This window comes from Barbus barbus (assembly GCF_936440315.1).
Source record: "Barbus barbus genome assembly, chromosome: 10".
Classification (NCBI taxonomy): Eukaryota; Metazoa; Chordata; class Actinopteri; order Cypriniformes; family Cyprinidae; genus Barbus; species Barbus barbus.
In genome coordinates, this window is record NC_136738.1 from 29,472,480 (window position 1) to 29,500,122 (window position 27,643).

Below are 27,643 nucleotides of genomic sequence, written 5' to 3' on the forward strand. Positions count from 1 at the left end.
TCACTTTAGCAGGTACTTGTTTATGAAAATCTTTTGACTTATTCGGGGCATAAACATTTTCTCCAGATCCTGAGCTTAAAGATAGGGAACATTTTTATGATGTTATGATAAGAACTGCTGATGGCTCATTGCAGTACACCATCACCAGCATAAAGTTCATTTATTGGGGTTCAGTGTAGAATGACCGATGTAGATCTTCATCCCATTTAGCCTGCTATAAAAATAAAAGCAGAAAAAGTCAGTAAAAGATGCCAGAAAGATGCAAAGCCTGTCACATTTTGAAGAAAAGTTCAGTATGTGTGATATAATGTTCTTAAGAATATCTGAAAAAATATCTACCAAGAAAAGTAGTTCAGCTTTTAATGATATGCTCTGCTGTTGACAGAGCTTATCTTGTATTAACTCTTCATTCATGTCTGTAGGAGTGAATAATACCTGTGGCTGTGAGGACACATGTCTTCTTGCATTCTTCTTCTGTCTGGAAGCGGTTATCGTTGCCCTGACAGCCTCCGTACCAGAACTGAGCACAAGCGTTTGCCTGTTTGTCGTAGTACCAGCGAATGACATAGTCTCTACAGGTGCCCTGACTCAGACTGAGCGAACACCGGGGATCCAGCGGAGCTGATTCTGACCAAAAAAGAGAAAGTAATATACCTAAACACTTTCAGAAATTTTTTTTTTTTTAAATATTTTTTTTTATGTATTATAAAAGTATAATTTGTAATATTTTTCAATATTGTCAATAGGTTTTAGAACAACCTTTGTATACAAAATCAATATTATATATTATTTTTATGATAAAATATTTTTAGCCTATTGCTAATATTTAATATTGTCCATATTTATATTTTAAAACAGCTTTGTAATAAAAATTATATTTTGTTATTCGTTACTTTATATATTAAAAATATAATTGTAATATTTTTTAATATTGTTAAATTTTTATATCTAAATGATATTATATTATATATTTTAAACTATTATATGTAAAATGGTATTATTATACATTTATATTTATTTATGTATTTATATTATAAAATATAATTGTTGTTATATTTTTCATCCTATTTGTAATATTCCGTATTGTCAACATTTGTTTATGTATAAAAGATTATATTATTATATTAAAAGCTATTTTTATTTAATATTTTATAATATGAATAATTAGCTTTATCACATATACATGTTATTATTCATGATTTTATATTATAGAAACATCATTTGTAGCATTTAATAATTTGCAATATATAATATTTTCAGACTATTGACATTATGCAATATCGTCAATAATTATATTGTGTAAGAACAGTTGTATGCAAAAACTACCTTTTATCACTACAGGACGAGGCTTTGCATTCACATTCACTGAAGTAGAATGTGTTGACACTGATGATGATGATGATGATGATGATGAGGAAGAGGTTCCTGGCTGTACAGGTTGGACAGTCTTATTGACAACAGCAATAGTGCTTCCACTTTGAGTTTGTTTCTTAATGTCTAGATCCTCGCCTTCATCATCATTCTCCACCTGCAGAGAAGCAACAACACAGAATCAGACAGCGGTCTGGTTCAAATCAGTCTGCATTAGTCTAGCATGCAAAAGAAATTCACAGGAAGTTAGTTGTGTTAGCTGACCTGTGCTTTGAGAGGGCCGGGGTTGATGGGGAGAGGTATGCTGTGTCCTCTGCCTCTAGAGTGAGTCTGAGATCTGTCCAGTAAAATCTCCTGAAATCTGTTCTCATAAACATTATTCCCATATGAGTAAACATCCTTTTGGCCGTTTCCATAGCCGTATCCATTGTTTCCGTTCAAGCCGTTGGTAATCCGATTGAAGTAAAGGGCCCCGTTCTCATCCTCACAGAACTGGCTGACCAGTTTAGACTCCAGAGCTGCATGATGAGACCAAACACAGAGCAAGATGCAATTATATAACTTGAACTTTACATTTTAAACTTTTAATCTTTTGCAGTTAGGGTAATTATTCATTTTGATATTGCTGGTGATACAAAATTAAGCAACACTATTGCAGTGATTTTTTTTAAATTTAAAAACATTTATTTGGCCAGTCTTAAACGGTGTATTATTAGAATTATAAGAGTGAGTTAAGACTTGTTTAAAGATGTTTAAATAGTGTCTCTGATTTAAGTTCAGTCTGAAAATTGTATTTATTTCAATAAACCGATTCACAACTCAAACATAGTCATGAAAGTCTCTGGGTGGCATTTTTTCTATTTATTAAGTTGTTCATATATAGGTGTGTATGCACATAAAAATAGTTAAATAAATACATAAGACATGTTTTTTGTTGTTGTTGTTGTTAGATACCTTTTTAATTTTTAACCTTTTTCATATTTAGAGCTGTCAAATCAATTAATCGTGATTAATCGCATCCAAAATAAAAGTTTGTGTTTACATAATATATTTTTAAGAAATATCTAATATATATTTATATTTATATATATATATACAGTACCCTCCAAAAGTATTGGAAAAGTAAAGACAAAATTGCTCTGTTGGCTGTGGAGTCAAGACATTTACAAATATGATTAAAATATGAATATGAGACAAAACTACAGAATGTCACATTTTATTATCGGGTGATTCAACACACAGATGTTTTACCAGCTAAGAAGTTCAGCACTTTTAGAGTTTCATCCCTCTATCTGATGTGAGCATAAGTATTGGAGCAGTTGCCTCACAGGTCTTTCTAAGTGATCAGCTGTGTCCTGTTGCAGTAATTCTTCAGATATTAAAAGCAGGGAATGTGTCGTATCAGTTATATCCATTACTTCTGCATTCTGAATCTTGTATTCGATGATGACACACACAAACTAGGATGAAGACGAGGGAGCTGACTTTGAGAGAAAAGCAAGCAATTTGGATGCTAAAAGAAAAGAGGAAGTCAATTAGAGCTCTAGCAAAAACAAAGGGCATGGAGAAATCAAGAGTTTGGAAACCACCAGCGACACCAGCAACCAACAATGACCTGATCGGCGGAGAAAACAACTGTAGTTGATGACAGACAAATCATAAAAGCTGTGAAAATGAACCCTAAAAGACGTGTCTGTAAAATCACCAACAACTTCCTGTTGTTGGTGATGCTCTGACAATCTACTGTCCTCAGGAGACTTTGACACAGAATTACAGATGCTACACAGCAAGATGCAAACCTCTGACCAGCACCAAAAATAGAAAAGCAAGATTAGAGTTTGCAAGAAAGCACAAAGGTGACAAAGATGAACCTTTATCTAAGTGATGGGAAAGCAAAAGTGTGGAGAAAAAAGTGAACTGCAAATGATCCCAAGCATACAGCCTCATCTGTAAAGCATGGTGGAGGTGGTGTCATGGCATGGGCATGCATGGCTGTCTCTGGAACAGGCCCTCTCAACTTTACTGATGACTTAATGTATGATGACAGTAGCAGAATGAATTTGGAAGGATACAAAACCATCTTGCCTACCAATATTCAAGAAAATGCCACCAGATTCATTGGGAAGTGCTTCATATTGCATCAGGACAATGACCCAAAACACCCAGCCAGTTCAGTCAAGGAATTTATAAGGGCAAAGAAATAGAAAGTCTTAGATTGCCCAAGTCAATCTCCAGATTTAAATCTGATTGAACATGAATTTCACCAGCTGGAGAGGAGAGTAAAGGCAGAAACTCCGCAAAACAAGCAACAATAGGAATTGGCTGCATTAAAGGCTGGGAAAAGTATTTCAAAGGATGAGACCAAGAGTCTGGTGATGTCTATGGGTCACAGACTCACTGTTGCGATTGTGGATCTGCAACTAAATAATAGCTTTTAATCTTTTATATCTGCCTTATGTTCAACTGTCCCAATACTTATGCTCACATCAGTGAGTGGGATGAACTCTAAAAAGTGCTGTTTTTTTTATTTGGTAAAACATGTGTGTTGAAACAGCTAATAATAAAATGTGACATTCTGTAGTTTTGTCTCATATTCATCTTTTAATCATATTTGCAAATGTCTTGACTCCACAGCCAACAGAGCAATTTTGTCTGTACTGTTCCAATGCTTATGGAGGGCACTGCATATATATATATATATATATATATATATATATATTAGGGATGCACCGAAATCAAAATTCTTGGCTGAAATCCGAAACCGAAAATGCTTTGGTATTATATGTATATAATATATTATGTAAATATTTCTTAAATATATATACATGTATGTGCATTTATATACATATAAATGTACGCAGTATACACACATTTCATGTACACACAACATTTTTCATGATTAATCGATTTAACAGCCCTGTATTTTATATCAAATAGAATATTTTATTCTGTTTTTAACCCTGTTGACCGTATTCATTGTCAATATTTGTTTTATGACAACTATATGAAAATACATTTTATATGATATATTTATATAATATATGCAAAAACAAGCAAACAAACAACCATTTCTGTGTGTATATAGGTTAATTTTCTTCCATGCTCACCTGGCAGTGTGTTGTAGTCATCAATGAGGAACATATGTTCACCGTCAGGGTCAGAAGCGATGAGGTTGAGCTCCCTCAGAAACTCAGCCTGTGTTGGGTCAGAGGTGTTGACGATTCCCAGCGCATACATCTCAATGTTCGCCACTTGAGCCTCACGCACTGCCATATCCAGCTTGACAGATTCTCTCTTATCCGTCTGTCCATCCGTAATGACAATGGCTACTTTTCTGACCCCGTTCCTGGCGCTGTAAAAGGCTTCTTGTGTGGCTTTGCGGATGGCAGTGCCAGTGTAGGTACCCTCTCCCATGTAAGGCATGTTCCTTATCGCTTTCTTGACATCCTGCTTGGTCATATACCTGGCCAGGTTAAACTCCAGAAGGACGTCCAAGCTGTAAAGAACCAGACCGATTCTCGTGGCATTACGACCTACTGTGACGCGGTCCACTAAAGCTGTGACAAAGTCCTTGATGATCTCAAAGTTTTCCGGGCCCACGCTTTCAGAGCTGTCAATCACAAACACCAGCTCCATGGGCCTTTCCTTGCACTTAATACCACATCCTAGAAATATATGCAGTCATATCATGACACACTTGTTTTTTCATAATCAAATAATTTGTTTTGTCAAACTGAAAGTGTAAAACTCACCACAAATCTCCTTAATCAGCTTGATTATGTCTTCTCTCTGAAACATAATAAAAAATAACTGAATTTGCTAATATTTACAGTGTATACGTTTGCATAGTTTTCCTAAAATTAACTCCTTAATCAGCTTGATTGTTTTGTCTCTAACAATTAAACAATTACTGTATTTACAAATATTTACATTGCATAGTTTTCCTAAAATTAACTCCTTAATCAGCTTGATTGTCTTCTCTTTGATAAAACACTGAAAATGATTTACAATGCATAGTTTTCCTAAATTAACTCATTATTATAATGCATATGGTTGCATACTAAAATGTTATCATTAATCATCACCTTGATTATGTCTTCTCTCTGAAAAATCCTTCAAAAATTACTGAAATTACCAGGATTTGCTCTGCATATGGATGCATAGCTTTCCTAAAATTAACTTCTTAATCAGCTTGATTTTCTTTTCTTCAAAACAATCATTCAAAATGACAAAATTTGCTAATATTTGCAATGCATATGATTGCATAGTTGCATCTCCTTAATTAGCTTGATAATGCCTTCTCTCTGAAAATAATTGAAAAATGGCAGAATTTTAAATATTTGCAATGCATATGGTTGCACGGTTTTTCAAAACATTAACTCCAAATACAGCTGAAAAGATGCAAATGTATTTGATCTTACCGTGAGCCCTTGTTCGCCCTTGAATCCCTGTCTTCCCTAAAGGGAAAGATTAAAACACTCATGATGTACAATGTGATTTAGTATTCACATTTAAAACTCTGTCTGCTCTTACACAAAAGATGGTTTATAGTGGCTGAATTAACTCACGGCTAGTCCTGGAGTCCCTGGGTCACCCATGTCACCTTTCATTCCTTTGAAGCCCCTCTCGCCCTGCAAACCACGATCACCCTGCAGGACAGAGAGATTTAGAGAATTAAAGGATTCGTATCATACATTTTTACTAATAATTAAATTTTTATTCCTGAAGCCGAGTTCAACTGGATAATTTATTGCTATTGTGCCTCTAAGACATCTATGTAAATGCCCTCTACTCGTGTAATATGTGATACAGAGTGCTTCTCTTATTCACAAGCTGCATGTTTGCTTCCGAGTCTTTATGTTGCTAGTATGATCTAAGTCTCACCTTGGAGCCTGGAAGTCCCTCTCCTGACGGGCCCCTCGGCCCGGTCACTCCCGGAGCCCCCTGATCACCCTGATGGATTTAACAAAAAGTTTATTTTCTGACCTGGTCCTCATGACTTGAACACCATACTATGTTGCAACAGAGCTTGGTGGTGTTTTAAATATTTATGATTTTGCTTCTTATATGACATCATTATTTATATATATATATATATCAGGGGTTTTCAAACTTTTTTGTCAGCCGAACCCCTTTGACATAAATTATTTACTTAAGTACCCCCTGATATTTTAAGTAAATATTTCAATAATGTAATGGCACATTTGTATGTTTAATTAAAAAAAAAATCACATTACTTTAATTTACAATGCATTACATTTTTTTCCACAATAATTGTTTAAATACAGGATTTTCCAAAAAGAGAATAATTTTTTATACATTTAATATTTAACATTTACATGACATTTGTATAAACCTGTAACATTTATTTGCAAAAAAAATTATTATTATTATTATTATTATTATTATTAATTCGCTAATGGTATACACTCGTAAGCACACCCTGTTCCAACACACGAACCCCCTGCAATTCTCTCGCGAACCACTTTGGGAAACCCTGATATATATATATAATTTAGTTTAGTTTGATTTAGTTTAGTTTAGTTAAAGGTATAGTCCACCCAAAAATAAAATTACAACTCTGTCAGTATTTATTCACTCTAATGTTGTTCCAAACCTGTATTAATTTCTTTGTTCTGCGGAACCTACAAGAAGTTTCAACAGTTTCGGTTTCCACATATGGATAAAAAATACAATGGAAGTCAAAGGCAATCGAAAGTTCGGTCACCAACATTCTTCAAAATACATATATTTTTGTGTTCTGAAGGAAAAGAGTCATACAGATTTGGAACGACATGTGAGTGACCAAATAATGACAGAATATTTATTTTTGTGTGAACTAACCCTTTAAAAACAGGGTCATTTTCAATTGTTTGGCTGACATTATGAAAACAAAACAACTTTTTAAAGCGTAAATACAGAAATATCCAGACTAAATGTGAAAAATATATCATTTTAGCTATATCGTCCCACCCTATATTGCAGGTAGTTGATAGTTAACCTACTTTGTGTCCCTGAATGCCTTCCCCTGGGGGTCCTTGTGGTCCTGGAGGACCTGGTCTTCCCTGGTTGCCCTGAAACAGCAAGACAGCAGAATTAATATGGGAGGAACAGACAACTTGTCTTCCTCAGTCCCCACAGCAACACAGACAGACTCCCTGTGCATCCCGTTCAGAGCTCTTGTTCAGTTCAGTATCACAGTCTCATTACTGTAGTCAGAGAGATTTCAGATGAATATCAGTCTTACCGGTGGTCCCTGCTGTCCTTCACCAGGTGGTCCTGGCAAACCAGGCAAACCCCTGAATCCAACATCTCCCTGAAATGAAAGTGAAGTTTTATCAAAAGCACCATTTAAATGTATTCCAACTATGCTGGACATTTTAATGTTTCCATCATATGTGACTTAATACATTGAAAAAAGTTTGAAAATATTAGCATTTCAAAGGATGGTTAAAAAAAAATATACACAATTAACTTCAGCCCATCACAGAGCAATGACTAACCTAAGCTCTTTATTTCCATTCTGTTCATTTCCATGTAGATGATTGTGTAGACATTGTGTTAATAATCAAGCCATATTTAATGAAGCTGAAGTGCCTTAACACATTTCTGAAAGCCACAATTTACCCTCCTACATCATCATAAATACATGAAGTGGTAACTTCACCTTTGGTCCAGGAACACCAATGCCGTCAGGGCCAGGCTCACCTGGTGGTCCTGCTAAACCAGGCAGACCCTGTGTAAAATAAACACACATGCTCAAATACCCAGCAACAAACCTGATTAATGGCAATTATGATGATGACTGAAAATGTTAAGTGAAGTATGGGCATGCAGTGACGTTATGTGGAAATAGGGATGTAAGAAGTTGCTTACCACTGGACCAGGGAAACCTTCACCTTTAGGCCCAAATGGTCCGGGCGGTCCTGAGTTACCTCGATCACCCTAAATGTGATAAGGATATCACTTCATATATACTGGTTAAATGTTTGGAATAATTACGTTATTTTAAAATGTTTTTAAAAGGAGTCTTTGCTCACCAAGGCTGCATTTTTAAATAAAAAATACAGTCAAAACAGTAATATTGTGAAATATTATTATAATTTAAAGCATGTCAAAAGAAAAGAAAGCAGCAAAAACTGGTGTTGACACTGATAATACTAAGAGTCTTTATTAATATTTGAGAATTCATAATAATCAATAATAACTGAGCAGCAAATCTGCTTATTACAAGGATTTCTGAAGGATCATGTGACACTGAAGCCTGGAGTAATGATGCTGAAAATTCAGCGCTGCATCACAGGAATAAATTACATTTTAAAATATATTCAAATAGAAATTTAAATTATAATATTTCACATTATTATTATTTTCTGATCAAATAAATGTTGCCTTGGTGAATATAAGAGACTTATTATCCCAATTGTCTATATAAAATGTTTGCCGTTTCATGATTAGCATAAGCAAAATGTCTCATTATAAATACTTTTCTTTCAAAAACATGTTTAAAAAGCTATTTTGACCAGTAAAAAAAAAGCTATATAGAGCTGCTTTTTGATTGGCATAGTCAAAATCTCTTATTTCAATATTTTTTTTTTCACAAGCATTACAAAGCATTATAAAATCTGAGTTATTCCACACTTTTGATCAGTTATATACATATTGCTCTCTCTTATTCCTTTTACTCATTTTCTTAATTTGTCTACAGGTTAAAAAGTCTCACCCACCTTTGGACCAGGCAAACCGTAACCAGTCTCTCCAATCGGTCCAGGAGGACCAGCGGGACCCACATCCCCCTGAAGACACGAGAAGTTGAGGTCATACCATTACTTCTCTCTTTTATTGCTAAGTTGGCTATGATGAATGTGAAATAGAAATGTTGTGATTCATAGCGTTGGCAGTGGGCCATTAATACAACGACATCTCCCAGCCTGTAGGGAGTGGCACGGTTGTAGTAGCTTGGCGTAGTTACCTTTGCTCCTGCAAGAGCTCGTCCAGGTAATCCCGGCATGCCCAGCCTTCCTGGCGTACCTGGCTCTCCCTAAAAAACAACAGTGTAATGTTCCAGTGATGTAACTGCATTACTGCTAAAACTATGTGAGAAACCACAGGCATTTATTGCACTGCTACTTGAGCAGTTGATGTAAGCTTGGAGTTAAAAAAATCCAGTTCTCTCACATTTCACATCTTTTTGTTTTATTTGAAATATGATTATATTTAGTTATTCTTTATCGTTTTCATCCTTCCTTATAGAGCACAACAGGAAGATTCTGGAAATAGAAACCTCATCTACTCTTTCATATTTATACGCTCTTGCAGACATTTAAATATTTTGCAGTAAACATACACTACCGTTCAAAAGTGTTAGTAAGGTTTTTGTAAAATTTGATCAAAATTACAGTTAAAACAGTAATCTTGTGAAATACTATTACAATTTAAAATAACTATTTTTGTGGAAACTGATAATTTTGATGAATCATGATGAAGTTCAAAAGAACAGCATTTATTTAAAATTAAATTAATTTTTTTTTTTTACTTTATAAAGCCTTTACTGTCATGAATTTAAGGTGTTCTTGCTGAATAAAAGTCATTTCTTTAAAACAAATCTTTGCGTGTCCACCAGAGCGTTTTTGCTGAAAACGGCAGGTGCTCGCAAATAAAATGTTTCTCCAAGCGTTATTTTTCATACCAATAATATAGTAGTCTGCCAGTTCCACCTGTTAAAGACATAAACACTCGGCGACAAGCAATATTAAAACTTCTCCAATGTTGTTCAGTCGTAGTACAAACAGGGTGGTCGGTATTAGTCCCTTCTCCACTGTGATTGGCTAGAAAGTGACAGTGATGAGTGCAGCGCTTTACCCAAAATTTGAGCATTCTTCAACTAAAAAAAAAAACACCCGAATGCTTGGCGCAAAAAAGACTCCTTACTGATCACAAACTTTTAAACAGTAGTGTGTAGTGCGTTGTAAAATATACTGTATTTTATACTTATGCTCAGCGATTATAAATAGATAGTTTTACTGTAAGAACATTAAATCATTTGTGATGCTTCATGGCATGCGAAGTTAATTATATAAGACAATCAGGCTTTTGCATTTTTGTCTTTGTCTTCTGATTTTTCAACTTTCAATCAAAGTTCATAATGCTGCAATTCTCTGACTTGGTTGCTTTTTTCACAGCATAGTTATTTAACTTGTTATTTAAAACTTTTTGTTATAGAGAAAATGTTAAAATACTTCCAGAACCAATGTTGTGCTCCATTTCTTTAGTTATTCTCACCTTTGGTCCCGATGGGCCACTTATGCCAGGTGCACCTGGCAACCCTCGAATGCCACGTTGGCCTTGATCTCCCTATTAAGATTAGAACACAGAATATCAGTCAACATACTGTAGATAATGATGCTTAAGCCTTTTTTGACATCCACCAGATGATAATCGCAATATACTCGTGCAGAAAGAAAATCTGAAGTACTGTACCTTCTCTCCTTGAGTGCCAGTTCCTGGAGCCCCCTCAGATCCCCTCAAACCTGTCGCCCCAGGCTCACCCTGATGAAGAGTAACACAATGCATTTAATAACTTGCTAATCAGCAGAACACTCAATCTCAGTCACGTTAGATGACTTTATACCAGTCCAGACATCAGAAAGCTGAGTTACCTTTTGTCCTGGAGCTCCATCCTCCCCAGGAAGGCCAGGTACACCAGCCAGTCCTGATGCACCAGGTTCACCCTGAAGAAATAATATCAGTACTTAGTGCCATCTTGTAAAGCCTTCATCATGGTCAAAAAACTAGCTTCCATCCCATACAGTTTTGAGCCAACACCACCCCGGGTTAAAGAACACAAACCTTTGGTCCAGGTTCGCCCTGCCCTCTCTCTCCCGGGGTTCCCATCTCTCCTGGTAAACCTTGTTCTCCCTAGAAAAATGGAAAATAATCAAAAGATTAAGCCAAGAACAAATTTTATGTTTCTTATTACAGCTTGCCATTAATTATAATCTTTAGCCTTTTGCAGTACCAACCTTGGAACCGGGGAAACCTTCTCCTGGTGTTCCTCTTCCTCCTGGAGGCCCTCTCGGACCCTCAACACCCTGATATTGAGAAATATTGCATTAGAAACCCCAACATATAAGATCACTAATAATAATGATAGAAATAATAAACAATGATTTAGTGTATCACAGTTTTTAACTTTGATAATAATAAGAAATGTTTCTTAAATCAGCATTTTAGAATGATTTCTGAAGGATTATGTGACTATTCATCTGTCTGTTTGTTATGACAAGGTACAGTTTAACTGAACACAACTCTTATCTATTTTATGTAATAATGCATGTCCATTCATGTACGTTTTCTTAATTTACTGGACCCTCTAAACAAGTCAAGGACACTTAAGAACACATAAGTCAAGGACAGACACGTCGTATCACCTTTTCTCCCTGAATGCCAAGCCCTGGGAGTCCAATCGGTCCTGGTAAACCTGGAGGCCCAAACTCACCCTGAAGACAAGAAGAGATGAGTCCATCTCAGATTAGAGTAATACATCTCTAAAATCCTGAGATGTAATTTAGGGACATAATAATCTGTCTATTTTGAGCATAAGAAATGACTGGTGTTTTATACAGCATTAGCAGGTGAGCAGAACTCATCTTTTCCCACAGTAAGTTGAGCTGTGCCGCCCTCCCATCTGCTGTCTTTATTACCCTCCCATAATTCCCCAGCGTTTAAATGGGGATTTAGGGCTAGTTTACATACTTCATTAAGCCTTTTGTGTGTCGTAGGTAGTGTGGTTGTGTGAATCCCATTCATGGGCTGATATATTTACAGCCCACCTTATCTCCTTTGATTCCAGTGCCTGGCTGTCCTCTTGGTCCCTTCGGCCCCTCCAGACCCCGGTCCCCCTGTCAAACAAAAGAGGCGTCATCAGCCCAGTGTCTCTGAATTGCTAGCCTCCCTTTCTCTGCCATTCAGATGCATTTACAGCATTGCACGAATTGTTTCTTCGTCTGTGGGATTTAGAAAGCACCTGTTTTTTCTGACTGGTAATAATATAGTATAATCCCTCAGTGAGCCCTAATTGTTGTTTATTCACAGTGGCTCAATTTGTCTGATGGTTGGTTGCACTGATAAGGATTAAATTAGAGCTATTCCAAGATTTTTTGATCTTGGATTTATTCTAATTTGAGTTGTTTTGCACCAATTAATTTCAAACTCCACTTAAAGTATCCCTAATATGGATTTTTGAAAATGAGCTTTCATGCAGTGTGTAACACAGCTCTAAGTGAATGAAAACATCCTGCAAAGGTTTAAATCTGAAAGTGCACCGTGTATAAAGTTATTGTCTCTCAAAAGAAAGAGTCGACTCTGAATCATTGAAACGAGTTATTTTTAAAACAAATCCCAAGCCGTTTTGTATTGATGTCAACATGAACGATTAGCTTATTGCCCGCCCACTTGTTGGTCTTTTCGCATTGGTCTGAATGAAAATGCAAATTCATTCTTTGCCACCAGGTGCAGCTTTTGGAGCAGAAAAAATAGTGGTTTCCCCCAGTAACGCTGTACATAAAGCTCACAAACGCTGCTTTATCAGGCATTACAGGCGAGAGGAGATGAAAATGAGACCAATCGGACCAATCACCGCAGATTAGGGTCACACAGAGGAGGGGTTTGGAAAAATGAATCGTTGAACGAATCGTTTGGGAGTTGTTGAGCAAATAAGGTACAAATAAATGCATATTATAAGACAATGAAAGTGTTTTTTGACCTTGCATGCATGTCAACCTGTTGTTAGGAACTCCCAAAACCAAAATATCAACCTTTCATTACCCATAGGGGCACTTTAATTAACAGTAATTAAAATAAAACCTTCACCTGCAGTGAATTCCAGTGTTATTTTTTATATTTTAAAATGTATTATTGTCTTTAAATGTATTCTATTTAGTTTTATTAAAAAAAATGTTTTATTTAGTTTTAGTAAGTTTCTTCATTTTAAATGAGCTTTTATTTTTATATTTGCGGTTTTCACTCTAAACTTAATTTAAGTTTTAGTAATTTTGTTATTTGTTTTTATAATTTGTATTAGTTTTTTTCATATTTCCATGTAGAGAAATATTTTTTTTTTATAAAATTGTTTTATGTTTATTTAGTTTTAGTTTTAAATTTTTTTAATTAGTTTGTTTGTTTTTTAAACTGAATTTTTTTCATTTTATTTCAGATTTATTTAAATTACTGAAAACTATTTTTAATGGGTTTAGTTGCAGCTATAAACGATAACACTTATTTATAATTGTCAAATGCATTTAATTTGTAAATGTTAGCATAAAATAAACTGATGGAAGAACATTGATAAGAAAAGTCAACATGTATGTATGCAAACTAATGACAAATGCAAGATGGCTTGATTAAATGTGTTATCATTTTCGCAATAATTCCCTTAAAGATAAAGGAATATTATAAAGAGTTATGATAATGTTCACAAAACAATTGATATATCTTGAGCACTTATGAATCCAAAGCAATACATTTATTTCTCTGGAAAAAATGGTCACAAATATTGATTAAACATCCTAAAAATGCCCCTCACTTCAAATTGATTCAAAACTTGATTTGCATCTTCATAAATACTGAATATCATCATAAATCTGAAAAATATTGAGATATAATTTAGTTTAGCTACTGTGTGAAGGTTTTCAAAGAACTGAGGCTCTCCTTGACATGAATCACTTTGCTGTATTTTTAATTTACGATTACATTTTATACACAGTCCTGGCTTTGATGTAGACCTAGTTAGACTGCTAACATTAGACAGATTACAAAGAGTCTTTATAGAAGTCAAAGAAAACGCATCCATTAAATTCTGTCTTGCATCCTCAGGCTGGTAATGCTCAGCTAATTTATATGGAACATTCAATAATTAATAGCTTTGGGTTTTGAAATGAGGATTTACCAGGGAACTTTAAGCCTCTAATGAGGTGTTATAAAAATTATGAGTCTTTAATGCATTTGTTTACTTGGATCTTCTCAGATTGCCTTTGGCTGCTACAAATCTCCAGGTAGATTAAAGAGCATAGAGACATTAGTGAGAGCATGGCGTTTTTGGGCTAACCTTACCTTTGGACCTGGAAAGCCCTCTCCTGCTGGTCCTTTCTCTCCTTGAACCCCCTGTGGCCCTTGAGGCCCCTGATTTGATGAAGAAATATGAGGAAAAGATGTCATATAATCAATTCTGGGTGTAAATTCAATGTGTGCTGATAAGTAAACAGTTGTGGAAGCTGAATATTTTTGAATTTCTGCTTCTGTACTTACAGGCAGACCTGGCTCGCCTATGCCATGCGGACCCGGAGGACCTGGTCTCCCCTGAAATCCCATATCTCCCTACAGACGGATCAAAGACGTGAACAATTCAGGAGAAAAAGTAAGAACTACTCTATAGAAAATTACAGCATATCTGAGAATTCACAACCATTACCATCCATGTCATCTAAAAAAATTGTACAATGAAAATCACCATTTATTCAAACTGAGCAAAAATATGCAATTTGGTGCAGATGCTGATAATTATTAAGTAAAATGAAATTCTTATGGCTTGAAATGTAAATGAGATCTTTATAACAGTATAACAGACCAATTATATGTCTTAGTAAGAAGATATTTAAATGCTTAGATTTATGATCAAAGCTTTGTAGTTTCAAAACATGTAATGCAATGCAATACAATGATGATGGAGAGACTAGACAACTACGTTCCTCAAAAGCTACTTTTTGATACTTTTTTTAATATGTTTTTTCTAATGAATGATATATGGATAGTTAAGTAAACCTATGTTGCTTCAGTCCAGCAAATATTACTCACAATGTAAAAGCTATTCTTTTGCTTACTGTATAAAAATCAGTAAAGATTTCACAACAAAAACACACTTAACCCTGAGCTGATGATGGGCATTTGTACAATTATATAAAAGGACTTCTACTTGCTAAAAAGTATAAACCTCAATCGGACAACAGAGGACATGTTGTAGATTGTGTGCAACGGTTTTTAAGTAAAGTTTTGTTAATGTTGATCATATAGAGGCCTTAAAAATTTGAGTAACAAATATGATACAATAGGCTTTGTAGGGTTCATGGTTAAGGTGGCTCACTGACCAAAGTCAAAGGAAACAAAAAACATCTTAAAGCAGCCTAAGGTGGTTTGCTGCTCCAAGCTGGTCTTACATCTCAGCCAAGCTCGTGTTATGATGGTTTAGCTGGTCTCCTAGCTGAAAAATGACTAAAACTCAACTAAACACACTAAACCCAGTAAATCAGTTTAGGCATTTTCCCCAGCTTTGAAGTCTTTTTGTTTGCTGCGATTTTGGAGAATTTAAGTGAATTTGCAGTCAAAAATGCGGCTGACCTTTGGTCCAGGAAGTCCAATTCCACTGTCGCCCTGAATTCCAGGTGGGCCAGCAGGGCCGCGCTCACCCTGTGATTAAATACAAACAACAATAACAGACTAGATACATCTAATTCATTAAACATCACATTCATAAGAGAAATGAGAGAAATCAGGTCTCATGTATGTATTTATTTAAAAGTATAGTTCATCCAAAAATGAAAAATGTGTCATAATTTATTCACTCTCATGTTGTACCATGTGGGGAAATTGTGGCCTAATGGTTAGAGAGTCGGACTCGTAATCAAAAGGTTGCGGGTTCGAGTCCCCGGCCGGCAGGGATTGTAGGTGGGGGGAGTGAATGTACAGCGCTCTCTCCACCCTCAATACCACGACTGAGGTGCCCTTGAACTCCCCGGGCGCCGCAGCATGGCTGCCCACTGCTCCGGGTGTGTGTTCACAGTGTGTGCATGTGTGTGTGTGTGTGTGTGTGTGTGTGTGTGTGTGCATTTGTTCACTACTCACTGCTGTGTGTGTGCACTTGGATGGGTTAAACGCAGAGCACCAATTTCGAGTATGGGTCACCATACTTGACAATACGTCACGACTTTACTTTACTTTACCAAACCTGTTTCTTTCATTTGAAGAATGTTCATTTGTTGCTGGTAGCCACTGACTTCCATGGTATTTTTTCAATACTATGGAAGTCAATGGCTACCACTCACTGTTTGCCATCATTCTTCCAAATATCTTCTATTGTGCTAAAGAGAAGGAAGAAATTCATACAGGTTTGAAACAACAATGAGAGTGAGTAAATGATATATAAATCATTATATAAATATATATATATATATATCACCTCAGAACTACTAAACGTAGTCTTTGTAATCGGGGAATTAAAGTCGGAACCAGAACCGTTAAATTATTTGTGATGCCTGTTCATATTTAGGGTGCAAGTAGCATCACACCGTCTGTAGAAGTGTTATTATGGATTATGGCCTTGTATTTTGGCCAGAAGTGACAGTATATAGTAAAATCGCCTAAATGATGGATTTGCTTTTTTACAAATACGCAGCCTTGCACTTCATAAGATGTAAATTAACAGGCTGTATTTGTGTGGATTACTTGTGGATTATTGTGATGTTTTTATCAGCTCTTTGGTCTCTCATTCTGACGGCACCCATTCACTGCAGAGCATCCACTGCTGAGCAAGTGATGTAATGCTACATTTCTCCAAATCTGTTCCCATGAAAAAACAAACAAACTCATCTACATCATGGATGGCCTGAGGGTGAGTATATTTTCAGCTAATTTTCATTTTTGGGTGAACTATTCCTTTCATTTTCAACCAGGAGTTGAACCATATAAAGATGAACTGTTGTCAGAAAATACAAAGTACAATCCAATTTAATCAAGTAGCTTAGTGCAAGCAGTCACAAATCTGCTCATGACATTTACAATATCCCCTTACTGTGCTGCCTTTCCACAGGCTGGAAATTCTCTTTGTTCACGTCACCTGTGTGTCTGTGCATGAATTTATACTTTGCACAGCATTTTTCCATCATGCACATTTCTACTGTTATTAGCTTCCAGGATAATAATCTCAGACCACCCATAGTCCATTTGGTGACCTGACAAGCACTTTCTAGCATCTCACTGGTTGACTGGTTAACCTCAGGGAGTAAAGATTATTACTTAAAATAATAATGACTGTTTATTATCACGGTATCAGCTATTTTTAGATGTCTGTGACACTAGTTTTGTGAACCTGTGCATGTATGAAGAAGGATCCCTAATTAGTGAGGACATCTGCAGAGGTGTCTAAACTTCTGAATGCTTCCTGCAGTTAAATTAAACAAGGAGAAACTACTGGCAGAGCAGCAGACCTCTATTAAAGGAAATCCAAAACATGTCAAAACACGTTCATTTATCTTCGCCCCCTTTTTGAGCACAAGTGCAAGGCATGCTTATACTAAACTGGACGCAGTTTGTGAACCCTTTGCACTGAAGACATAACCATGGTCTCTTTTGAAAGAAAACACTTAGAGGAGTTGGTCTAACATACAGGATTAGTTCACCTAACAATTCAAATAACTTATTTACTCATCCTCATGTTTTTTTTCCATTGGAATCAATGACAAAGGAGACATTTAAAAGAATTGCATCTATTTTCAATAAAAGTTAATTGTCAAAGTCAATGTAAAAAAATAAGCAATGACTTCTGGAGTCATTGGAGACAGTGAAACTTTTCCAGGTGTGCGAGTTAAACATGATGAGCTAGAAATTTCAGGATAATGGTTTGTGATTATAAGCCACAGACCTTCTTTCCTTGTGGGCCTTCTGGTCCGATGTCACCCTGAGGTCCTGGTACACCCTGCAGGGGAAACATGAAAGGGTATGTTACAGTGTCTAGCATGAACATTTGAGTCTCTAGGACATTATCTGTAGACACCAAAGCATTATGCTGCTTTACAATACAGTAAAATGCTCGTTTAGTCATATGTTGTGGGAAATTCAACGTGTTTTAACATTTACCTACTTTGAAATATATTGAAGCCCGTTTCCACCACGGGATAAAAAAATAGGTAATTAGTAACTGCAACCTTTTATCTCACAATTCCAACTTTTTTTTCTGTCACAAATTCAGAGGGAAAAATTGTGTCAGAATTGTCAGATTAAAAACTCCAAATTCATTTACATTATATCACACATTTCTAAGTTTTATATATCACAATTTTAAGTTTACATCTGGTAATTCTCTTTTTTTCTCAGAATTGGAAGACAAAAGTCTCAATTGCGAGAAACTCAGAATGACTAGAAAAAAGTTCTCATTGTGATATAAAATGTTGCAATTACCTTTAAAAAAATGCAATCTTGTGTTGGAAACAAGCATTCTTAAAAATAGCTCTCAGATTTAGTTTGAAATAATAAATGGAAAGTTTTTAGTTTGAAATACATGAGTGGTACAAACATCTGTCTCAGGTGATCGAAATACGAGTGGTCAATGCTAAATACAGGTGTAAACGGCTCACTCAAACCACATTTGCATATTCAAAAACTCACCTGTCAATCAACTACACACTGAAAAGAATCTGGGGTAGGATTTTACAAATCACTACTACATTTTTTTATAATTTACAACTATAAAAAAAAAACTTTTGTTACAACACTTTAAAAGTTAAAGGCTTTAAACAACAGTATGGCTTTAAAATAAAACAACTGTAAACGGTAAACAACGTGATTAAACATTTTTGATATACATACGCATATGTTTAAATATAAACACAGATTTATTTAAAAATAAATATGAAATATATGTATCAGACCCACCTGCAGACCTCTGGACCCTTGAGTACCGACTGGACCTTCAGGACCCTATCAGATGGTGCAATATAAACAAATTTAGCATTTGAAAAATATACACTATTATTGTGTTCACAACATATTGGAGAAGTGTGCAGAAACTTCTGAAGGGTTACGCACTCTGTCTCCTTTGATTCCTGGAGTGCCACATTCTCCTCTTTCACCCTGTAGACGGTCAGAAAAAAATCATAGTCGTGACAGTCTCATATGCTTCCACATAAATATATTATGAATAGGTGCAGGGATTTAGTACCTTCTCTCCTTTGTAGCCTGGTTTCCCCTGGGAACAAAACAGGAAGACGTTATTCATAGAATGCATTCATTCATGCATTCATTCATTCATTCATTCTTGAATATTGGTCAATGATGTGACACTAATCTACAACCCGAATTCCGGAAATGTTGTGACATTTTTTTCAATTTGAATAAAATGAAAACTAAAAGAATTCAAAATCTCATGAACCAATATTTTATTCACAATAGAACATAGATAACAAAACAAATGTTTAAACTGAGAAATGATACAATTTTATGCACAAAATGAGCTCATTTCAAATTTGATTAATTAAGATTAATTTGAAAGTTTTTGTAGGCTTAAAGTCTCAAAAATGTCTAGGTGGTGTAAAACAATCTTGGACATTTTTTTTAAATAGTTTGAAAAAATCTTAATAATGAACTTAAACTTAATAATTAATGTTACAGTAACAGCTTTGTTTTAAAATAAAAATGAATTTTGTCTTCCAAGTAAAAGTCAGTGTTATGTAATACAATTTTATCACAAGAAAGCCATAAAACAGGAAATGAAGTCACCACCAACATGGTCAGTGATTTATATATATATATATATATATATATAAATATATAAATATATATTTTCTTTTTTGTACACACTTGTTTCATTTTACCCAAATATTTTTTCAATCGCTCAGTCATGTAGCACAATACTTGACGATTAAGCAGTGATTTTGTGACCCTGCTTCAGCCCCTCACCTCTGTACCCTCACGACCAGGAAGTCCACTCAAACCTGGATCACCCTAACAAGAGCACAAAACAAGTATTTTTCAGAAAGGGTTATAAAATACGGTTTGTCAGTCTTGATTCCTGTACTGTTCATTATGAGAAAGTGTTTATGAAATCTAAAGTAAAAATATGAAGTGACAAAAACATAGTTTAACCATCAGCCTCCTCATCACATTTCCCATGTGCATCCACAGAAGCAAGCACACGGCAGAGAGAATGACCGATAGACAGCAGTAATAAAAGCAAAATACTGACCTTTTGACCTTTAGCCCCAGGGGTTCCGTCCTCACCTGGACGACCCTTCTTTCCCTGCGGGGGAAATAGGAGAAAGTGAGAAGCAGTGTCAACTCCACCCAAAACGTTTGCTCAATAGAAAAATTAATGACCTCATATGTCTATGAAATATACATAGACCTCATATGTCTAAAACTAACCAATCAAAATTCAGTGCATGCACTTAAAGGGATAGTCCACCCAAAAATGAAAACCTGTATGCATTTCTTTCTTCATAAGAAGATACTATATTTTGGAGAATGTTTGTACAAAAAATATGGAAGTCAATGGGACCGGAAACTATTTGGTTACCAACATTCTTCAAGCTATATTCCTTCGTGTTCCACAGAAGAAAGAAACTCATACAGGTTCAGAATGACATGAGGGTAAAAAATGATGACTGCATATAATTCTGCAAGTTACACAACAGCATGCATTTTGTGTCTCAAAAAAGCAAGAAGAAATAATGCTAAATAACTGCAAATATATATATATATATTACTAAGGCTATTAACCCCTCATTGACAGGTGTGGCAAAACCTTAATTTTGGACCCGTAGGTGTTTGAAAGTCAAGGTTTTCATCAAAAACACGCAATTACATTCTCTTCACTTTCAACAGTCTGAACATGAAGGAAAACTTCTTTTGAGGAATCGTATTTTGTGTTTTGCCCAAGGTGGAGCTGAGAGGTCCTGACAAAGACAATAATTATCCTGACTTTTACAAAGCAAAGCAGTTATCCAAAATGTCAGAATCATGCCTGTCTCTTCCCACTGTTGACATTCCTCAAAGGAATCCATACCTCTTAGGAATAGAAAAAAGGAGAAAAATGCGCCTGTGGGCTCGCATGGAAACACCGTCCCATGTTGGAGGAAGTTTGAAGTGAAAATACTTACCGCCGGGCCACTGGGTCCTCTCTCACCCTTCTCGCAAGCACACTTCGGGGACAGAGGACACTAAATATAGAGGAAAGAGTGTAAATGGAAAAGTCAGTTTTATTTGTTTTGTGTTTCAATAAGGCTGAGATAGGGAAAAATGAGCTATTCCTCAACAATGCAGTAATGCATAAAATCACAAAAGACTTTTAATATAATTTACTTACCCCATCATTTGCCAGCTGAGCCTGTGTAGAAAGTAACAAGAGGAAAATTAGATTCTGTCCAAATTTTAGCTGATATAGGATAATCGCTGCTCTTTGGCAAGCCTTTCATTTGTGCAGTTTGGGTAAACAGTATGAACAGTTAATATCAGGCCATACATTATACAAATCTCCCAGAGCAGCAAATGTTATTAAAGGAAACAGTATCATTTAACATGCCTAGTCTTGCTTTACATTGGAATTATATCAAAGTGTTTCTGCACAAACGAGAAATATGAAACGTGCTTTAACGCGGTTTTTTTTTACTCTTTGGAACCAGTTCTTTTTAGTGAATCAAAAACATACAGTAATTTTGTAATCTACCAATGGACAATAAAACTAAATTATGCACAAATCAAGTTAAATCCTGGAACTAAAATGTGAACTGAAATGGAATGAAATCTGGAAATCTGTATAGATACCCAAACATGTACACAGAGCTAGTTGGCTGCTTCTCTGCTGGAGAAGTGTTAGTAGCTTGTAACTCTTATAACGCGTTCACTCTTGAACAAGCCCAGACAGAATCAGGAGACTTTTTGCATTTCCTGAACTCTGAAAAATGGCTACACTTTATTTTAAAGTGTCCTTGTTACAGTGTACATTTACTTACTATATGGTAGGATTAGGGTTTGGCTTAGGGTTACTTGGGTAATTATGCATTATTTAATGTTATAATAGTACAGTAAGTACAATGTAACTTGTATAACAAGGACACCTTAAAATAAAGTGTTACCAAAAAAATCTTTGGAATGGATTTAAACAGCAATAAATGAAGCTGAATATATCCTTATTGGTAGCCGAAGCCAATATAATGAACACAAATATACTCAAGTTGCTTGAATGAGTAGCACTTCTATGAAATTTGTGAAGAATTTTGAGTGGGCTTGCCTGTACATACAGTGTGAGAGCACAATGAGTGATTGGCGAAACCATACTTACAATCTGAATTATGACTTTTTCCATGACGTTCTTGTCCTGTAGATTATAGAGGAATTTGGTGGCCGGCGTACTGGCCAGCAGTCTCAGGTTTGCTGTGTTGGCAGGTTCATTGGCGCTACGGGTGATGCCAATCGTGAAGACCTTCACGCCCTGGTTCTTTGCGTCAGCCATAGCAGAGAAGATATCAGGGTTTCTGGGATGAAAAGTCCCGTCTGTGAGGAGCAGGGCAATCTTGATGCTTTCCGGGCTCGATTCTTCCAAAAATATCTTGGTCATGTTGGTGATGGCGTAGGTGGTGTAAGTGCCGTGGCCGATGTAGGCCATCGGAGCGATGCTGCTCTTGAAGTTCTCAGAGCCTTTCCACTGTTTGAGGGTCTGCTCAATAATAACGTGGCTGCTGTACTGAAGCAGGGCCGCTCTCCAGCTGAGTTTGCGACCTGTGTCCAAGCGGATGCTCTGGAGGCCTTCTATAATGTCCATAGTGAACTTTTTCTCCTGCTGGTGGTTGTCCTTGGCCGTCTCAGAGCTGTCCAGCAGGAAGGCCAACTCCAGACCGCAGTCCTCATCCAAGATGGCTGATGCCACAGCATGGGAAAAAAAGGGTGTTAAAGAAAGATTAAACTATTATACAGTTGGGTAAATTCAGAATGACAGGCAGGAATTTACTGAGTTGCAATTTGAAGAACTTCAACACAGTCAAACAACAAAGGAAATTCATTAGTCCACCATACGTTTTGTGACAAAACATAAATAAATATATGATATGTTACATATATTGAGTAAAACAAATAAATAGATATGTAATATTTCATAATATATTGGGTAAATTAGACCATTGTTGGCAATTAAGTGTTTTGTAAAGTAAAAGTCCATTTATTATATTAAAAAAATTAATAAAATATATTAGTCAATAATAATATCAGATATGTTGTACGTAAGATAACATTCATAATGCATATTAAGAAAAAATAAATATCTTATAAAATAATGAATAAATTAGATATATGTACTGAGTAAATCAGATTAGATATAATATTTTAAGTAAATTACAGTATATACATATATACAGTATACATAAATATATGTATATATACATATTAGATATATTGAGTAAATTGGATAAATGATAACTTTTTGTAAAATAAATAAATTAGATCATTGTTCATAATGAACTGATCTATAAAATAAAATTGGATTTATTTAAAAACAATCAAAAAGTAGACTGACTGCAGCAATATGCATATCATTGCATCTCATTCCATATTTTATGCTTTATTAAATTCAAATTCCAGAATTTCAGTTCTGCATCCTTACATCTTCAATTCAATTGGGAATATAAAAAGGCAAATTCACTTCTAAATAGTTTCTGAACAGTGCTCAGCCCTGCCATTTATCTAGATATTTGTCTTTTTTTTTCTGAAAAAGTTACATTATTCCACAATGTTTCAGAAAATGTCAATGTTGTCTTAAAAAAAAAAAAAGAACACTAATCCTCCAAGTCTCCTAATGATCCTTTTTGGACTCATGAGGCAATGCAATCTGTCATCTGATCTCATCAGTCTTCATGTCACCAGTGACAAGACATGGCCTACCGGGTCTTATACAGATATAAATAAATCATGTTCATGTTAGGAGAACTGAACGCCTCAGGGCACCAAATTCACTACATCCAGACACATCCTCCTCCTAGACGGCCTTTAAATATGCTGCTAGTATGTCTAGTATGTCCTGACATGACATTGCACGTTTAAGGCATAAAACTCGCTTTATGTTTCTTAGACAGGATGAGAAGCACTGATGGTGACCCATGAGTTTATAGCTCATACAAATATCCTTATTAGGTGTCAAGAACGACCACATTTATGGTTTAAAGTCAACATCAAATGCATTTGCAACCCATTGGCAAATTTGAGTGAAAAGGGATATTCAATAAGAAAACATGTAGGACAGGACTTGATTTTATCCATTGACAATTGATTGCATCATTAAAAATCAACAATGTCCACAACAGACTTGTTTACTAACTACAAATGAAAACAATGCATGCATACTGTCACAAAACAAAGATACGCCTCACCTTGACCCTCATGTTTCTGCAGAGCGGCTGCCGTCTGTCCTCTAGTCTTAACTCTTGTTGGTCCAGTTTTTTGCTCATAGAAATCCTGAGCCCAAACGCTCAGCAAAACAAAACACAACACAGACCAGCTCAACGTATGAGCCATGACTGCCACTCCTGCAAAAATCATAATACATTAGTATGCTATCCAGATCACAATTTACCCCAAAATCAAAAGAGGAAAATAACATTTTGCACGAGGGGAAATAAGCTTATTTTAAGGCCATTGATTGTTATTTTCTTTATTTTATTACATTACAAAACTTTTAACAAATTGCAGCAATGCTTAAATGTCATAAAAATAATGTCACTTGCAATGCAAAATGTTTTTTTTTCTCATTTTCTTTATGCAAAACACATTTTCTTTCTCTGCAAGATCATATTTCATGCCAAAATCAAAGGACAAAAATTAAACATTATATTTAGCATGAAGAGAATTTAGCTTAGTTTCAAGGCCATTGACTGTATATATAAAATGGCAATAAGAAAAAAAATTAATTAGTGTGAAAAAATATGGAAAAATACATCATTTAAAAAAAGTATTTACAGAACATGAAAGTATTTGTTTCATTTATTTCCTTTAGTTTAATACATTACAAAATATTTATAATAATGCAATAATGTAATGTTAAAAATTGTAAAAAGCATGCTTAAATGATATGAAAATATCACATGCAATACAAAAAAAATCTTTTTTGTTGTGAATTAATGATTTTTTTTCCTCAAACATGAATCAATAAACCATTAACAATTTCCAAGGGCACATAAAACCTTTAACTCACACTGATATTATTTTTTATACAAACCTGCTTGGCATGTACTGTACATTATAGATTATTACCTTCCATAGAGACTTTATTACCTGACTAAAAATGCAAAGCTCAAAGACAGCAATAAAAGAAAAGCTCATATTTTTATTAGATGTTGAAAAGGGACTCACCTCTGGCAGCAAAGCCTCTTGCCACTAGCGAGCAGCGCAGGTGTGCAGCTCAGCGTTCCTCAGGTGACGTGTGAGTGAGTGAAGCTGGCTCTGAAGTGAAGTGCACTTCTGCCTGATTCAACAGAATGTCACAGCCCATTTCCCTCCTCCTTTTTAGGGGAGGAGGACCCACCGAACTCTTTAGTAGTTCTGCATGTCTCCCCTCAAGTTTGCAGAGAGTGAATCTAAAAGCATACTGCAGTAAGCACTATAGATGTGTCTCATGTACCTTTGCCAATTATTTCATTTTTAAAAAATTCATGCTCCAAAGATATTTAGGCCTAAGTGTAAGATTTATGTATTTGAATAGCACTTTCTATTTGGATTACACAGTTTTAACATACAGAAACTTAACGTGATGCATACTTTTCAGTCATACATAAATGAACCCTCAATTAGTTTCAATCTCATTCACTGAATGTTGCTTATTCCACTGCTTTTAAGCATTTTAACAGATTTATGCTGATTCTAAACTATTTGAATTAATGCACTTTGAAAATATGCTAATTTAAATCAAATCAAAGATGCATATAGTTCAACTACACCAGGATTTTTTGAGTGCATAAATCTTAACTGTTTGATTTGATTGATAAATATGCATCACATTAAGTTTATTAGTTCATGTTAAAGCTGTATAATCCAAATGGATGACATTTTATAAGCATATCAAATACATAAATCTTAAATTTAAGCCTAAATATTATATTAAGTTCATTAAAGGCATAACTGATCCACAAAGGAAAAGACTGTCCTCCAAATTACAGTTTTTTCATGAAACTGATTGCTATAGCATGACTTCAGAAGACATGCAATATAGCGCATGAGTCTTAATATGGATTAATTTTATGCTTTTTGGACCCAAATCATTCATGAGGAACTGTCATTGTGAAGTGAATTTGAAAAGATATGCGGATGTACAGATACTGACAGAACTATTCTGCTGATCTACTACTGCTGGTTTGAGCTTTTATTCAACAAGACAGACTCAAGATATATGAGACGAAGCAAACAAAGGGGAATATGGGTGGAGTTAGTTTTACAAGTCTTTAGTCTTTCTTCAGACATTCCACTAGATGCTACTGTGGTTGTCATGGTGATCAGAGGGCTTGACCTCCTCTAGTCTTTTCTTTAGCATTGTCCCGTCCCTCTGTCCAGGTCATCAGGGGTGTTGCACTGGCCTAAAATACCACCACAATGTGAGAAAGTGACATCATCCCTGCGTTCTGAAAGAAATACTTAGCTGTTTCCACAAAACTATGGTGTATATACTACTGCTCAAAAGCTTGAGTTGATTTTTAAAGAAGTCTCTTTTGCTCAGCAGCATTTATTTGATTAAAAATATAGTAAAAACTGTAATATTATGTTGATACAAACCTTTTCAGTGTCACATGATCCTTCAGAAACCATTCTGATATGCTGATTTGCTTCTCAAGAAACATTATATAATACATTTTTAATACAGCCTATTATATTTTTTGTAAACTGTAATGCATTTTCTTCAGCATTCTTTGATGAATAAAAGTTCAAAAGAATACCATTTATTTGAAATAGAATCTTTAGCAACATTATGTCTTTACTGTTACTTTTAATCAGTTTAAAAAAAGTAAAAATATATGTTTTTAAAAAATGCATGGCCTCAATCACTTTTTGATAAAAGACTAACAAAACAGAAACAGATGTTCACTAAATAGTCTCATAAATTATATATAACAATGAGAATAAATTATTTTTCCACTTTACCGATAGAGCTGTTCATTTTATAAAATAGCACAAACAGAAAAATAGCAGTATGGCAACAAAAAAGAAAAGAGGAATGTTTGCACAGTTTATATATTATCTGTGGCATTTTTATCACTTTTGGTGCCATTTGCTGCCATTTCACCCCCAAGTCCCGGTTGGTTTCTGACCCGAGTGTGAGCGTTTGTGACCTGTGACCAAAGTGCAAGTATGATACAAGTGTTTGCATGTCCAGAAGCCGAGGCTCTTTTCGTCAGCTGTGCTGTGGGTTACAGGGATTTCAGTTTCAGACTCCGCAGGCTATGACTGACACTCTGGAATGCTTTGTTTCTGCAGC

The 27,643-nt window shown here is 35.3% G+C and overlaps 1 protein-coding gene across 1 annotated transcript; it reads right to left on the minus strand.

Annotated features, from left to right (window-relative positions):
* On the minus strand, window positions 1-26,704 carry col28a2a (collagen, type XXVIII, alpha 2a; the record flags this gene model as incomplete). Its single annotated transcript, XM_079426339.1, has 36 exons — window positions 1-74; window positions 436-627; window positions 1,327-1,528; window positions 1,636-1,889; window positions 4,479-5,036; window positions 5,124-5,160; window positions 5,793-5,828; window positions 5,940-6,020; window positions 6,256-6,324; window positions 7,377-7,445; window positions 7,619-7,687; window positions 8,039-8,107; window positions 8,248-8,316; window positions 9,099-9,167; window positions 9,344-9,412; window positions 10,654-10,725; window positions 10,852-10,920; window positions 11,031-11,102; window positions 11,221-11,289; window positions 11,394-11,462; window positions 11,802-11,870; window positions 12,204-12,272; window positions 14,482-14,550; window positions 14,677-14,745; window positions 15,763-15,831; window positions 18,062-18,115; window positions 19,072-19,116; window positions 19,225-19,269; window positions 19,358-19,384; window positions 20,095-20,139; window positions 20,381-20,434; window positions 21,294-21,353; window positions 21,500-21,520; window positions 22,475-23,049; window positions 24,552-24,707; window positions 26,650-26,704. 36 exons carry the CDS (start codon window positions 26,702-26,704, stop codon window positions 1-3), a joined length of 3,750 nt encoding a protein of 1,249 aa, XP_079282465.1.
* Between the last annotated feature and the right edge of the window lie 939 nt (window positions 26,705-27,643).